The following is a 15,110-nucleotide window of genomic DNA, read 5'->3' as shown; positions in this document are numbered from 1 at the left end:
CTCAATTCATCTCACGCGAGCAACGCGAATTCCCACTTCAGGTTCCCAACTCTTCGTACACGTATTGAACACTACACATTATGGACCGGTCCACTGACCCACCCCCGCGCGATGAGTGGCGCAAGCCTCGCACTGACAACTACAACCAGGAGAAGCAGCAGAAAGCAGAAGTAGTCGAGGGAGAACGTCTGTCGACATATGCGACATCGAGTCACGCATGCCCATCGTACTAACATGATACTCAGATGGCGTCGCAGAGGAGACAGCACCAGATCCAGCCGTAGAGCAAGCCGCAGAAGCGGCAATTGTCAACGTCGCAGAAAAGACGTCCAATGCTACCGCCGCAGAAACGCCTGAGGCCCACCACCTCGAAGGAAGAAATCGCAACTGAGGACGAAGTTCAAGACGAAGTCAACTCGACGATATCTATGCACCAGACGAGTTCTATACCACGACCACTGATGCTCAATCCCCTGTTGCTCACGATGACTCCACAACAACAATCCAGCCAGCACGCCCGCAACCTACGTCGACGACATGAGCACAGACGAGGAGTACGAGATCCTGCACAAAGGCAAATGCCGCGCTCAAACTGCCGCTGCGCTCGAAGCGAGAGTCAAAAGCTTGAAGGGTAGGCTCTCGGAAGCAAAGTCCCACGCTGCCACAATCGAGGATGAGCTAGAGTACGCGCGGACAGAGGCACTATTTGCATGGGTATGTTTTGATGAGGCCTTGGGAGAGATCAAGAGATTGGAGGCTGAGATTAGGAGAGAGGTTCCCATGGGATCGAAGAAGAGAAAGCTGCGAGAATATGTGTCCCAGTGATGTTGTTGACGAGTGGTCACGTGATACTTGGAAGCACAAAAGCCAATGAGGTAGCGATGGTCTTATCGGATATCATATCGATGTCGAGTATTATCTTGGCATGTTATGTTTGGTGCAAATGGAAGTCTTGTCCACTACGCAACAGAGATCATGCGGCAGTGAGACGAATATGAGCAGTGTTGAAGCATGAAAACAGTCGATCAAAAACGAGATTCAAACGATGTGATTACGGACAAGAACTCGCAATGCACGAAACGTTTAAGACGTCTTACTAACTTTCTCTGCTGTCCTGCGATCAACCTAGACCGTCATGTCATGTGGTCGACGCCGAACAGGTGCAATGCGTCAGTTGTGTTAGGCATTGTAGAGCTAGAACTAGGATCTACCTGTCGCTATGGCGAAAGCAGCTGATTCAAAGATACTATCATCAAAGGGTCTCATCTCTCCGCGAAACGTGTTCGTTCACTCTTCCGCCTAGATGTCGTCTATCGGAATGAGATCTTTGTCATCAAGTAGCTCTCCATCATCATCTTCCTCCTCCTCCTCCTCCTCCTCCTCCTCCTCCTCCTCCTCCTCCTCCTCATCCTCTGCCGAAGCTCCTCCGAACCCCATATCAACCAAAAACTCCTCAACCTCCGGCTCAACCTCCGTCCTCGCGACTCGTGCTGGCAGCGCATCATTACTGATAACGATATCATCCGTATCCATCTCGTCGTCTTCGACTGCAGCTGCAGCCGCAGCTCGACTCCTCTGAACAGCCCGCTCCGCAGCATCTTGAATAGCATCCATCTTCTTCCTGATCTTTGCTTTCTCAGTCGCAGCGGTAAACTGCTATTGTTCAAGAGCTAGACGCTTCTCCTCAGCGGCTGATTTCCGCTCCTTGTCGCTTCGCCAGGTGGGGGTGAATTGTGTCGCTGATACCCCCCCGTAGGTAGGATCAGGGCTCGTCAGGCCGATGCGAGCTATGACGGGAATGGAGACGTTGTCGAAGACATCGCATGCGTATCGTTGGGCTTGAGTGAAGAACTCTCGCAGGGCGCAGGGCGTGTTGATGAGGACTTTGGTGTCGGAGGAGACATAGGTGATGGGGTCGATGTTCTTGATGTCGAAGTGGTTGACTGAGTTGTAGCGGTAGCCTTTGGGGAAGAGGACTTCGTAGCCTATAATGGCGATAGAGGAGGAGAGGAGGTCTATGCCGACTTCCTTAGCGGCTGTCTGGTTGTCGATTGTGTTGAGTAGCGCTTTCTGCACGTGGCTTGGGCTGCTGAATTTCTCGAGGGAGAATGTGAAGACTTTGGAGGGTGAGAAGGTGGGGGTGTAGCTCCAGAAGCCGCAGCTGATGCTGAAGTTGAGCTTTGAGGGGCCTTCGGTGGGTTGGTCGTCGAGGCGTCCGGAGACGTAAGATACTGTTGTCTCGTTGCGGAGATCTTCGGCGGGTGCTTCGTTGGGGTTGGTGCGGAGGGCGAGCATTCGTTTGGTGATGCGGTCTTTGACTCGATGGATATGAGCCTGCCTCTTGTTGACGCTCTGGAAGTATGCTGTTTTGCCGCTTGCTTTGCGACGCTTCCTCGGCGCGACTTTCCTCAGTGGCTTGTTATGGTTGGACTGGAGAAGACCTGGGAGTAATTCTTTGCCTGCATTGTTCTGGTTTGCTTTGGATAAGGACTTTGGTTGCCGTGGCGCGTCGTTGAGAAGGGTCGGAAACAGCTCCTTTTCTTGGGTGTCCCCTTTCCAGTACTTGTCCATGTCGGCATCAAGCTCTGCGGCGGTCTTCTTGGCAGGAGCATTTCTGCGACTGGCTAGTGTTGCGCGGCCCAGACGACCACCTTGGACTTTGTGCAAGATGGCATGGCCGCTCGCTGGTAGAGTGCGTCCACCTTTGGACTTGGTGCGATTCTTTCTGTCCCGGACTGGAGCCATGTTCGATGATGTTGAAAGACCAGATAATAGTGGGATTAGTTGTGAAGATGACGTCAAGAAGGTTAGGTGTTTTGGGTTAATAGTAGAGTTGAGTGGAACAGATGTAACACGGATGCTAGATACATGTCCATGGCCTTTCCTCGACTATGCGGGTCAGGCAGATACGATGCTGTGACTGTTTGAGTCTAGCTTGGTTGGGGAAAGTGCAAGACAACGAGTGACAATGTAGTCAAAGGACAGTGCAAACAAAGGCATTACCTTCACTCGGGCAAGGCTACCGGAGCTGCGTTCCGCCGTAGCCCGAGGGGCCGATAGCGGGTTCACCTGCAGTAGTGTATTGCTAGATACTGATTGAGTTGCGCGGAAAGCGGCATATATGTGTGAAGATTCGTGATGTGGCATGAGACTATTATTGGCGAGTCGCGATGGCATGCTCTCCGTGCTGAGTCCTCAGACTCAAGGGCTTCCAAGCAGCATAGTAGTGTCTGTCCAGAGGCGGATGATTAGACTTAGTAGTAATACTCTCGAACAGGCGGCGCAACATCGATGATCGTCAATACCCAGATGTAACAGGAAGCAGCATAAGCTCAACGGCCTCGGACCCTACTCGAGTGCATCGACTTTCGCACGTGCTCAGGCTGTGGATGCGAGAGAACGCATCCGACATTCATCATCTTCGAGCCATGGCCGGTTCTGCAAGAGCTCGGGTTGTACTGACGGCATGGACGGACGATGAGGTGAGGCACGTGCAATCCCGTACCCGGAGGTCAGGTTCAGCACGTGACTCGTGAAAAGGGGCGGCGATACTCCGGCACATCATGACTTAGCGGCCCACTACGTGATGCGATTCACTCGTCCTCTTTCTTGCCTTCCTCACCAATTTCTCGCTAGCGCATTTATTACCATGAGGGTGCTGGGACAGCAGCTCCTGGTAGCACTCATGCGCACCAGATCATGGTGTTGCCAGCAGCAAGAGAGGACTATCGAGTCGTGGTTTTGTAATGTGAGGTTTGCGGAGTTCCAATGCCTCCTCATCCATGACCTGTCTTGCCGCAAGCTATATTGCATTGACGCAGATAAGTGTATGCAGCACGTTGTCCCTGACCAACAGGACTTTGACCAGCGCCGTTCCATGAAGCAATCATGATCATGAGAAGGACACCAGTCCACCGTTTGCCCGAGTTGTTGCCTTCCATACGATTGTTGTTCAGATCCACGAATACCGATCATCTCGGACGCGTCCGGAAACCTAGCATTCACTATGTGTCTCCCCTAGTGTGCAAGCTCACCAGCAGGAATATACCGCCGTCAGCGTTATCACCGCGATGTGAAAACACCGCCACTGAGCACTTTGACCACCGGTCATACTGACTTTCACGTGGTGTCTTCTACGTGGCCCCTGTGCATCAAGGACTGGGTCCAGCTGGGTGCTCGGAGATGGTTGTCCCGCGCTCTGGCCCGGCGAATGGCTGACCGGGTCCGGATCGGACAGGTTCGCCCTACGCTTCAAGGCATCGTCAAGTCCTCTCCGAACAGCTAAGGAACGAAGTCAAAGTTCAGGATATCGAAGTCAGCCAACAGCTTACTTCAATAGCTGGATCTTGGTTTGCTAAATAAATTTACTTGCTGATCGCGTCACTAACACGACACGGCACACTGACACTGTTATTGACAAACACAGACTGACACTTAGCACCTTTCGCTATTTTTCCGACCTTCCTACGCCTATTCCCATGATCTTCCACAGCTTCTGCGTCAAATGCTCAGACCTACAACAAACCTTCCAAATTGAGTTCGACCAATAATACTCTGAGCCACTGCATATGCCATGGCTGACTCGACGAAGACTTCTGCAGGGATGGGCCGAGTGGTCCCAATCGAAGGTTACACCGCGCCGACAGACAGCCAGGAGCAAAATACCGAAAAGCGACGACGAATGGAAAAACTAGGCGCTATTCGAAGCACGCGAGTCGAGAAGTACAAGACTGCTCGTCCGAGACTGACGACCGAAGAGGTCAGACGAAAATACGGATTACCCCATCGAAAACGACGAGCACCATTATCTCCGGACCGATTGATGGATTGGGCGCCAAGCGAGACACTCGAGCACGCTGGCTGGTCTGATTTAGAATCTCCTCCCGTTGGGCAATGGAACACTCATGTCGATGGCCGCACCTTTGCCGACCTGGCAACCTCGCATGAACGACGAGCTCATGTCTCCTTGCCGACTATTGAGGAGGAACCCGAACCTACATCCGAACCTACATCAACAGTCATAACCACGCCTAGCACTTCCGCCAAGAACCAGGATGAAACTTCGGATGAAGATACTGCTCGACTGCTACGTGGTCTAAACATAAACTCAACGTCGCCATACGAGCTTTTCACAAACCACATGCGGCCGTGGTTCGAAGTGGGTTATCCCGACCCAGAACAACTTCAGGACAGAATCGATGAAGAGTGGAGGAAGTTGAGTAACGACCTCCGTCTACTCTGGCAGAAGAGATACGAAAAACACGTGCGAGGGTATGATGCCTAGCCACAGAAGGGGTTGTAGGAAACAGCGGTTCGAACAGCATGTGGAGAAGTGCAAGAAGACATGATTCTTGCACATTAGCGAATTGCCGTCAACAGTAACACAGACCGACAGATGTGGGCTGCTTGGGACAAAAACTATGGTTGTGGTGGGGCGAGGAGGTCACGGGTATCAATCCGTGTCAGTTTGAGATCTTCGGCTATGACAATTCTTGGTGCTCTCGAAAGCGGACTGGCAATCCTCCGTAGGACAGAGCAGCATGCGAGTACTGATTGCCTTGCACAAGTCAAGCTAAGTGTTGAGGACACAAAGAAGCGCTGAATGAACATTTTCTGCAAACGCAATCGAAGAATCTATGAAAGAACAAATGGCAAATGCGAAAGTATTCCACTCCAAGCAGGCGTGCTCAGTCGCTTAGCGACGGCGAGAGTCATTCCCAGCCTCAAGAAGTGCAAGTCGATCACGTCACGAGGCGTTAGCATGGCTTCGCAAGTATATACAGAGCATTGCTGCTGTCTTGTCTCTTATTCCAACATCAGACCACAATTCGGAATAACCACTTCAACACCAACAACAGACAGCTATCGACTTCCATTCGGCTACCATTCGACATCCATCAAGACTTTAATATACACACAATGGCAAAACAATGGCTCATCGCCATCCCCGCCGAGATCCGTGAATTGGTATACATAGCGCGCTTTCGCTCGACAAAAGTCCACATCCACAAACCTCGTACCATGCACAAATGTCGACGAAGCCATCTCTGTGCCTATCGGCGTCCACCACCACACCAAGACCGGGCATTAAACATCCTACTCACCTGCAAGCAAGTCAACGCCGAGGCCTCGTCGTTTTCCTTGACCGAAGCATCATTCCAAATGATAAGCTGCAATTGCTGGCCAATGCGGTTCAAACTAGGCGATCCCCTCTTCGACAACATCTTCCCCAAGATCAACCGCCTGGACATGAAACTTCGAACTCGCGACTGGAACGATGTGATTAAAATGGTTCCTCGGTCGTACTTCGGCGGGGAACGTGTACTCAGAATCATAATTAACGATGAGATCAAGGAGGAGCCCGGTCGTATTCTCGTTAAGGTCAAGGGAGATGGGAACGCATATTTTATATGGGAGCCCGAGGTTGCGAAAAGATTTCAACGATGGGTATTACATGGGGATGCGGAGGATCAGGTCTGAGTGCGAAGACAAGCTGGGGTTGAGGTTTGTCGAGACCAAGGAAGGGAAGTGGTAGGCCGATGGATCGCTTGCGCGCGCGGTAGGAGGGGTCTATACGTCAGAAATGCGGTTGATGGCCTTAGGAGGATCTGCTCGACTGAGCCATCCTCGTCCATATCGGCCACACATAAGCCTTCGGTATCAATTGCAACCGCATCAGGAGAATTCTTACCTTTGAACAATGTATACTATGGTAATGGACGAACGGACACGCCGTACACTACTGCATGTCGACTCGGTGCTCTTCTCACGTGGAGCAGTAAGCTGCATCAAAAATCATTGGTTCATTCTAAGCATTATATCATGCCACATGAAACTCCTTGGTCCCGCTTGCCGTGCGCCTGGCAAGTTCCATCAGTACACGGTTCTTCCCATATCTCTCCGCCTTCACCGATCAGCACGGGATATCTTTGACCTTTCCATTCTATGACGATCCGCTGCAGAGTTAGAGGCGCTTCTTCCGTAGCCTCGGTCGACGTGGAGGACTGGCCTGAACTTGATGATGATGGAGTGCGGGCTGCATTCACAGTCGGCTGTTGGCCAACTTCCGCGTCATCCTCCATAAGGGCAAGAAGCTGGCCACGAAGCCCATTCAGGCTGAGGATCGAATCTGACTTGATGTCTGCTGCAGTGTTTCCTATGTGCGGCGCCTGCGAGTAACTGGCTGGAATGACGGGTGGGTGCTCATCTCCGGGGTCGATGTGATCTGTATTCTTGGAAGTGGAGGCGCTTTGGGGTGTAGCCTCAATGTCATGGTCGGCTTCTTCCGTTATTTCTGGAAGCTTCTGATCACGTCTCGGCGAAGCAGGCTTAGGTGATACCCGGGACGCATGATGCTCTTCCGAGGATCTGGGCAACCCGATATGCGATCCGCCATAGCTAGCACGATGCGGATTGAGTGAAGCTAGCCACTGCTCGAAATTAAGGTCTTGTAGATTCGTGTTCAGTTCTGGCTTGACCAGCTTTCGCGCCGCCTCGTTGCGTGCATGCTCTCTTGCAAGCCTTCTCTGCGTCCGAGACAACTTTTGAGTGGGTGCACGACTAACTTCAGAGAGATGTGCCACCTGGTCTTCGATGTCGTCAGTCAAAGCCTCATGGCGCCCTCTCTTGACCGCAGCTTCATCGGTGTATATGCTATAGATGTCGTCTATTATGCCAAGCTCTTCCCGAATCTCTTCTGCTTGCTCTGTGGCATCTTTGGTGGATAGTGGACAAAGGCTCGAACTGCGGACCGGGAATGATGGAGGCGAGGAAGGTGGAGTGTCAATCTGCTGAACAGTCCCTTCGTCATCGTCTGAAGAGTAGACCGACGAAGCAGTGTACGATGACGAACGCGGCCTACTCCTGTTCAAACTGACAGTATTAGAATTGGTGTTGGCCTCATCCAAATCAGCGGGGTCATCTTCAGCGAACGAAGAATTCCTAAGTGGCGACCTGAGAGGGATTGGGGGAGCCTCGTCGTAAACATCGTCCTCCTTGATAAGGCGGAGAGGTGAAGGCCTGAGCGCAGCTTTGGACGCTGTTGTAGGCAAGCTACTGAAGCTGTAGCTCGGTGAATACCACAGACCAGGAAGTACTGGAGCTTGCTCGGAATGGGACCCTGGAACCACCTCTTGGTCTGCATAGCCTTTTCTCACTATGTGCTGTTGGCAAAGGTCAGAGCCAACGAGCTTATGGTCCAGGCTTGCTTGGCTACCCGTCAGCAGATTGTATGCTAGATCATGGTGAGCGTTGCGAGGTGAAGGCTGGTGAACTGGCAGAGTCCGACGATCATCCAGCTTTTGTTGTGTACAATCCTCGGCTCCGAATTGTACAATCGAAGAATTGTATGCGTGATGTGGTACTTCGAGCTTGATTGGTACATTAGTCCATCGTTGACAAGAAGCTTCATACTGAGCGAAGCATGCTTGTTCAGGTGGGCATTGTTCCTTTGGTGGTCGATTCGGCCTGGCTGGTGGCCGTGAAAACTTGCGAAGCCAAAAGTCCTTGGCTGTGATCCGATGGCGAGATGGTAGAAGGCTCAGCCCTCTCAGTGACGGTATCGATACCTTGGCTTTGGGAGTCGATCGACAGGAGTTGGTTGAGTCTCTTCGGCAGCATCAGATTATGGAATGCTAACCAGTGCTTCTTGTAGCGACAAGTCCGGGGATACCCCATGGTTCACCAATGATGCCTCTACCTGATGGGAGTTCTGTTTCTGGCAGTGCGGGCAATGCGGACATACTTGGCAATGCTGCACTGACATAGTCGACGATCTCCGGCTTATGCTGAGACTAGATCGACTAACAATCCACGAGCGTAGGGAAGAGGGCGATTGCTTTCGTCTGGTAGCAGCCCGCTTTGGCAGAAGATTCAATCGAGAGCTGATGGAGTCGGTGTTCACCATTGCACCGGTATCTGTCATACAACCAAACAAAGACCTGAGCTTATGAGTCGTGAGGTTCTAACTCGATGGGTATCGGTCCTTGTCGAGTAACCCTGGCAGAGGGCCATGAGTCGAGTTGGCCAAGGACATCCGTGATTTTGTATCATCTCGACGGTTTGTACTGGAACATACGTTGCCTGTAATATGCTGCATGAACACGGTGACTTTGTCAATACGATGCTGGGAAGCGCATACAAGAGAAATCGCAATGCAAACCAGAAATGGCTGTGTTGGCACAAACAGTACCTGGTTGGCGTTGATGCGCAAACAGCCGGAGAGGAAAGTGGGTTAGTGATGGCCATCGTGACTTCCTTGGCCTCATATATTCAGACAGGAAGGTACAGCCTTGCCAACGCTTTCGAAAGATGTAGCAGCAAGTGAGCCATCGTCTGCTTGGACATGCTTGGGCATAAGGCAGGCTCTGAAGCTCTCTTCTGGGACAACTCATAACCTTGAAGTCTCATTAAGCGCTTCCATGAAAACTACAACCACAACATGCTGTATTCCATCTCTTCGCTCCTTTAGCAGCACATTCTCTATGCGTAGCACCATGCTTCAGTCTCGCTTTGCGAACACCATTACTGCTTCGGAAATCCAGGTCTTCTTGTGGATGCTGTTCGCTCCAGAAGCTGAGTCATGGTACGTGCGATACGGATTTGGTCCAGCATCGAATTAGTTAGGAGAGCGCAATATTGCTTCGCTCGTGATTCGTGATGGCAAGCCGGCGTGGCGTTCACTAACAGTAGCTCGTGAATGGTGAGGCATGCATAACAACGCTTGGAGGAGCTCGAACGTTCCAAATATCAGCGCGACGGTGCTAGAACGAAGCGTCTGTCGATGATCACAGCTTCTTCGTGATTGCAGTCATCTGGAGGACACCCACCCGCCGATCCAACGGAATGAGCGCTTCAAGCACAATTTCAGGCAGGTTTGGCGCTCACTCCGTTTGATCGGCGGGTGACACCCCAGCCGTGTCCAGCGAAAGAAGAAGCTACGCCACGGGTCTTCTTGCGAAAACCTAGTGCCAAGGGCAATCGCATCTTGGCAGGCTAGAGCTGCAAACCTGTTTCCGCTTGTGCTTGAGTCCTGGTGAAGTGCGGAGATCATCTATTGTCAACATGGACATGACACCACTCGTAAGGACTAGTATCTTGTCCGAAATTCCTAACACGTCGAATCTGTTATGTGTGTAGGCAGGTGCGCGAGACCTCATTCTCAAAAATGGCTCAGCAGCAGCACTTCCACAGCAACTGCTATCTGATGACTCGATGGCTCTAATAACCGAATCCGCTCGGCCTGTCCCATTAACTGCCTGAAGGTTATTGATAACAGGAAAGGTGGGCGCGGTAATTGAGAAATTGCCTCATGCCCGAATATTGTGAAAGGCAAGAGTGCTAGAGCGTGAAGTGTTGAGCTGACTAGCAGGAGCAACTTGATGCTGACAGGAACTATAATGTAGCCACGATAACCTGGATGAGTATCCAGCAGTCTCTCTGGAATACAAGACCCATGTGCTTTACGCGAACATCGTAGATATCTTGGATACGGGCCTAACTATTGGTACGTATGTTCACGTCTCGACTCTCGAGCCGGCAGAGGCTTCTTTGGAGACATGTAATGCTCACCTGTATCTGTTCAGCGGCAAGGCCAAAAACTAACGATCGACAGACGCAGATAGCAAAAGCATGGAATATGAGTGAAAGTGCGAGTGGAACATGAACCTTCTGTCGGCACATTGTCACTGCGCGCCATCACTTTGACGATATATCACATGCTCGACCGCCTTCGATATCTATCTAAGATTTCGACCGCAGAATTAAACGTTGCGCATGCCTTTGCTTCTCACACAGCAGCTCGAACAACCATGGGAAAAGGAAACACGCACAAACGCCAGATATCGGACGGCGCCAGCGACCGAAATGGCATCAAAAGAGAGCGTCGTGATGCGAAGGTGACAGATCAGCATCTGTACCGGCGTGGTTCGCCGAAGCAGCGGCGCAAATCGATCTCTCCCCATCGACCAGTCTTGTCGCCAGTTGTCCCACTTCGTCTGAAGAATCATTACCGCCCGGACGCCAACCCCAACAATATCCCTATCATTTCAAGGCTCGATCGGCCACATCCTAACCCAGCTTCGAAAGTAAACAAGCTTGAGGTCTATGAGTCAGAAGGCGAGAATGGATATGGCCGCAATGATAGTCCTGGTGCGTCCGATGGTAGATCAGATAGGGAGGCCATCCAGACGACCAGGCTTACCGATGCCGCCGAAGACCGGGATGAAGCTTATCAACAGCTACAACTTCTCGACGCGAAATATCAGGCACAAGCGCGTGAAATCGCTGCCATGAAAGGTCAAATCAATGGCTACGAACAGCTGATCGATATTCAGAAAGACACAATCAAGCAATCCGAAGAGCAGAGGCAACTCCAAAGCACTCTCATCGATAGCCTCAAAGCTCAAAATGACAGCTTCAGAGCTGATATCGTCAATTACACACACGAGATCAGCCATATGCAACATGCCATTGACGCTGGTGAGGACGGCAAGTTGAAGAGAAAGCTCATTAGGTATCGACGAGAGCGAAACCTTGTACGTGATAAGCTTGCTGTGCACATGAAAGATGAGGGGAGTGCATTGGAAGGCTGGACAACAGCTGCCGAGGAAGCCGCCGCGCTCGAGACTGAGGCCAGTGGCGTTCTCACTATGGTTGATCGGATCAAGAGGAGGCGGCGACGTGGCGACGGAGCCCAGTAAGTTGTGGACGAGGCGGAATCCCTGGGCTCGTGAGGTCTCCTGTGACGCACGTGCTCAGCCAGAGATGCATGTCTTTTGGTCCAGCTCACATGTGCGTGGTTATGTTGGATCTAGAAGCATAAGAGGTTGAACTATAGGGTAGCAAGGCTCCTACATTACCCTCAAGTCAGGACACGTGTCTTTCACAATGATTTCTGGCATCGGTATCGCTTCCTTCCTCTCAAGAACATTGCTTCCTAGCCCATTCTCTGACATTTTGCTCTCCTTGCAGTGCATAGGTGCCTTCGCAATACCGTCCTTGCGAGCTTGATGCAGTTGGATGACTTCGCCGTCACCAGCTTGAGGAAGTGAGGCACGTCAGCGAGGGCCAGATTCTCTGCGAAAGATAAGAAACTGCTCTCCGAGCATAATCCATCGAACACGATTCGTGGTAAGAAGCAGGCGGAGATTTCTAGGCGGCAGTGGACATGTCCGTGGCCCCGAAGAGCAGGAAACCGCGCCCGGCTCACCTCCATGATCACCTAGCTAATGTTACCGCTTTCAGCGCCAGGTGAGCAATCCGCCTTGCACAGAAGGATACTCGGCTACTGTTGAATGTACCTAGCCTTTTGCGGCCTCTTATTTAGGCGTGCCTCGCTTCTCGCTCGGGCGGATCCAATAGGTCTGCGGAAGCCCCTCTCGTGCAGCCTTCATCTGCGCAGTACGCCACCGCCGCGCAATCGTCCTTTAACAACATGGAGCTTCGTCGGCATCGTGGCATTCGAGCTCAAGGATGAGAAAGCGACGTATGGAACTCTGCACCTCAGATGAATGCTCAAATCCTATCTTACAGTTTGCCTTCGCTCTCGGCATGATCGCTCAGGTACGGAATTCCGCTCAGGGTCTTGGCACTCAAGGCCGCTCAGGAAAAGCCCCAAGGTGGGGAATGGTTGCCGCTATAATTTACATCTAACGGAATTCCGTACAGGGGAAGCAAGTTCCAGTGCAACATTCGTATACTCGAGTACACGTCTTGGGCTAAAACGCGCCACTGGTAGATGAATACAACCGCCAATTATACTAGTAACTATCCTTTTACAGAGACGGGAACAGCATAGCCACTTAGAACACATCATCGTTGATGTTGACGAACGCTTTGTACACTCTTCTACCCTGCTACCTCATGTTCAGCAGTCTAACCACTAAAGGGATAACCCTGCTTCTGGCGACTTTTCGGCAAGCGACCTCTCGGTCGTCCAGCTGGATAGGGCTTGGTAGCTGCCATATCGAACGTCACCTGCGGGCGGAGCGACCCAGCACGCTCGCAGACCCATTTATCGTGCCTCTAAGATGCTATTCTTGGTTCAGGGGAAGCGAAGACATGCATATATAAACCACAGAGATACTGTTCGGTTTCTCCAGCTTGTTCACTTCAGCCATCAAAGACAACCCCTACGCTCCATTACCCAGCAACTGTCAGCCAACAGCAAGATGCTAAACTCAACTATAACAAGCGTTAATTATACGGCCGAGATGGCCAACTTTGCGGCCAATTCCACCTTCGAGTCCCTCCCATCGAGCTTTGTGGCGATCTTGTCAATTTTTATGCTCGACATATTCGCTGTGATGCTTACTGGAACAGTTCAGCCCGTCTACCAATCTGCTCTCGAAGCCGTCAAGTTCTCGCACGGAAGCTCCGGTGGCAACGTCACTTACAAAACTCTCGATGGTGCCAACACCTCGCTTTCCGGCCAGATGTACACGATGGGCTTGGCCACTGGGGACTTTGAGTTCGACCATGTCATCGAAGGGTCGCATGCTTCATCATCAGTGTTCCCTGCCCTACTTTGCGTTGCGGCTGCATACCACAAATCTGGCAAAGACCTTCTCTCGGCAATGGCGATTGGATATGAGTATGCAACCCGAATCGGTTACGCCGTTGGAGGAGAGGACGCCGAGGAAGAGACGGGTTTCCACGCTATGATCAACGGTGCTCCAGCCACAGCTGCAGCAGTCGGTAACTTGATGGGATGGGATGCCGACTTGATCGCTTCCGCCATGGGTCTTGCGGCTTCCAGTTCAAGCGGTCTTTACGCGTGGATCAACACCGAATCAATGACAAGACGCACACATCCAGCAAACCAGGGGCAACTTGGTGCCGAAGCTGCGTTGCTTGCCAAAGCTGGAGTCGTGGGTCCACCCAACATAATGGAGAACGGCTATGGTTATCTCAATGCCTTTTCTGTGGATCCTCAACCGAATCTCCTTATCGATGGACTTGGGGAGAAGTGGGAGAGTGCCGAGCAAACTCTCAAAGCATTACCGGTCCACGCTCGAGGTCTTGGCTTCGCCTATGCCGTCGATCTGTACCGACAGGATCATTCCTGGAGCGCTTCGGATATCAGCAACATCACGATCTATGCTGGTCCACCTGTTCTCGATCCCCGCAACTGGATCCTCGAACCTCAGTCGCTATCCACCGCGCAGTACAGTATACCATTCGGCATCGTGGCATCACTCGTCGCCGATTTGCGTAACCCTTTGAACATGAACGACGCACTGGTTTTCAACCAGACTGCACGAGATCTCACTGCCAATATCAAAGGTGTCTCCATCACAGACGATCCTACCTATTTCCTTGGCTACATGACTGTTAACATTGGTAACGAGCTTGTCAATATTACCGTCGATGGCTACCCGGGTCTTCCGGGATCAGACGGCTACCAACAAGCCGCCGAGGACAAGTACTCGGCTGTGCTCAAAGCGCTTGATTTGGGCGAGAAGGGGGGCAAGGTCAAAAACGTGGTTGCGAACCTGATCGACTGCGACGACGTCTCTGTATTGCTGGATGATTTGATTGAGCTTGGCACGGCTGGTACTGCGAACTACCTTGCCAAAGCGTAGAAGAAGACTTGGGACGATCAGCTCATCACGGGCAATGCAAGTGTAGGCGTGAACGTGGAAGTGAATAATGAAAGCTGTACAGAGGTTAAAATGGGAAGTTAAAGACAGAGGTGAGGAAGGTACCTCAGGTACATCGGTCGCCTATGTGCAAACAGAGCAAACAGTGTCTGGGTGAGACGGGTAGACGGGTCAAGCGAAGAATAGTTTCCATTCCGAGACATGCAAAATTTCTGACTACAACACATAAGTAGCAATAGTATAACAACAATCTTCCGATCGCAGCACCGTGTCGCCGTACCGGGTACTCTTTGTGGTGACTTGGGGAACAAGATACCAGTGGCGGTGACCGAAGTCGAATCATTTTTTTGAAATTTGGTTTGTTAGCCGTTAGTGCCTCCAAAGCAAAGGCTAGTGGCTGACGGCACTGGACGACAGAGAGGAAAAAGAAGATGCCAACGACCAGAAACAGCGACCAAAGATGAATTGGTTGACGATGATTATCATTATCACTAGGGTCTCAAAATCTAT

At 51.6% G+C, this 15,110-nt stretch overlaps 8 protein-coding genes across 8 annotated transcripts; 5 read left to right on the top strand and 3 right to left on the bottom strand.

The window, feature by feature from the left end:
* Nucleotides 1–80: 80 nt before the first annotated feature.
* Nucleotides 81–391, top strand: PMZ80_005761 (uncharacterized protein; the record flags this gene model as incomplete). The annotated part of the gene is made up of 2 exons (XM_064874178.1): nucleotides 81–186; nucleotides 246–391. 2 exons carry the CDS (start codon nucleotides 81–83, stop codon nucleotides 389–391), a joined length of 252 nt encoding a protein of 83 aa, XP_064729900.1.
* Nucleotides 392–537: 146 nt separating this feature from the next.
* PMZ80_005760 (uncharacterized protein) lies at nucleotides 538–825 on the top strand (the record flags this gene model as incomplete). The annotated part of the gene is made up of 1 exon (XM_064874177.1): nucleotides 538–825. One exon carries the CDS (start codon nucleotides 538–540, stop codon nucleotides 823–825), a length of 288 nt encoding a protein of 95 aa, XP_064729899.1.
* Nucleotides 826–1,299: 474 nt separating this feature from the next.
* PMZ80_005759 (uncharacterized protein) lies at nucleotides 1,300–1,614 on the bottom strand (the record flags this gene model as incomplete). Its single annotated transcript, XM_064874176.1, has 1 exon — nucleotides 1,300–1,614. One exon carries the CDS (start codon nucleotides 1,612–1,614, stop codon nucleotides 1,300–1,302), a length of 315 nt encoding a protein of 104 aa, XP_064729898.1.
* A 42-nt stretch (nucleotides 1,615–1,656) lies between these two features.
* PMZ80_005758 (uncharacterized protein) lies at nucleotides 1,657–2,745 on the bottom strand (the record flags this gene model as incomplete). The annotated part of the gene is made up of 1 exon (XM_064874175.1): nucleotides 1,657–2,745. One exon carries the CDS (start codon nucleotides 2,743–2,745, stop codon nucleotides 1,657–1,659), a length of 1,089 nt encoding a protein of 362 aa, XP_064729897.1.
* A 1,828-nt stretch (nucleotides 2,746–4,573) lies between these two features.
* PMZ80_005757 (uncharacterized protein) lies at nucleotides 4,574–5,284 on the top strand (the record flags this gene model as incomplete). Its single annotated transcript, XM_064874174.1, has 1 exon — nucleotides 4,574–5,284. The coding sequence occupies one exon, from the start codon at nucleotides 4,574–4,576 to the stop codon at nucleotides 5,282–5,284; it is 711 nt and encodes a 236-aa protein (XP_064729896.1).
* Nucleotides 5,285–6,815: 1,531 nt separating this feature from the next.
* On the bottom strand, nucleotides 6,816–8,676 carry PMZ80_005756 (uncharacterized protein; the record flags this gene model as incomplete). The annotated part of the gene is made up of 2 exons (XM_064874173.1): nucleotides 6,816–8,466; nucleotides 8,672–8,676. The coding sequence occupies 2 exons, from the start codon at nucleotides 8,674–8,676 to the stop codon at nucleotides 6,816–6,818; spliced, it is 1,656 nt and encodes a 551-aa protein (XP_064729895.1).
* Nucleotides 8,677–10,808: 2,132 nt separating this feature from the next.
* PMZ80_005755 (uncharacterized protein) lies at nucleotides 10,809–11,699 on the top strand (the record flags this gene model as incomplete). The annotated part of the gene is made up of 1 exon (XM_064874172.1): nucleotides 10,809–11,699. The coding sequence occupies one exon, from the start codon at nucleotides 10,809–10,811 to the stop codon at nucleotides 11,697–11,699; it is 891 nt and encodes a 296-aa protein (XP_064729894.1).
* Nucleotides 11,700–13,169: 1,470 nt separating this feature from the next.
* On the top strand, nucleotides 13,170–14,582 carry PMZ80_005754 (uncharacterized protein; the record flags this gene model as incomplete). Its single annotated transcript, XM_064874171.1, has 1 exon — nucleotides 13,170–14,582. The coding sequence occupies one exon, from the start codon at nucleotides 13,170–13,172 to the stop codon at nucleotides 14,580–14,582; it is 1,413 nt and encodes a 470-aa protein (XP_064729893.1).
* Between the last annotated feature and the right edge of the window lie 528 nt (nucleotides 14,583–15,110).

The sequence above is a fragment of the Knufia obscura genome, assembly GCF_036327395.1.
Source record: "Knufia obscura strain CCFEE 5817 isolate CBS 148926 chromosome Unknown scaffold_6, whole genome shotgun sequence".
Lineage (NCBI taxonomy): Eukaryota > Fungi > Ascomycota > Eurotiomycetes > Chaetothyriales > Trichomeriaceae > Knufia > Knufia obscura.
Note: the sequence above shows the minus strand (reverse complement) of the source record. Positions and strands in the feature narration are given on the sequence as shown.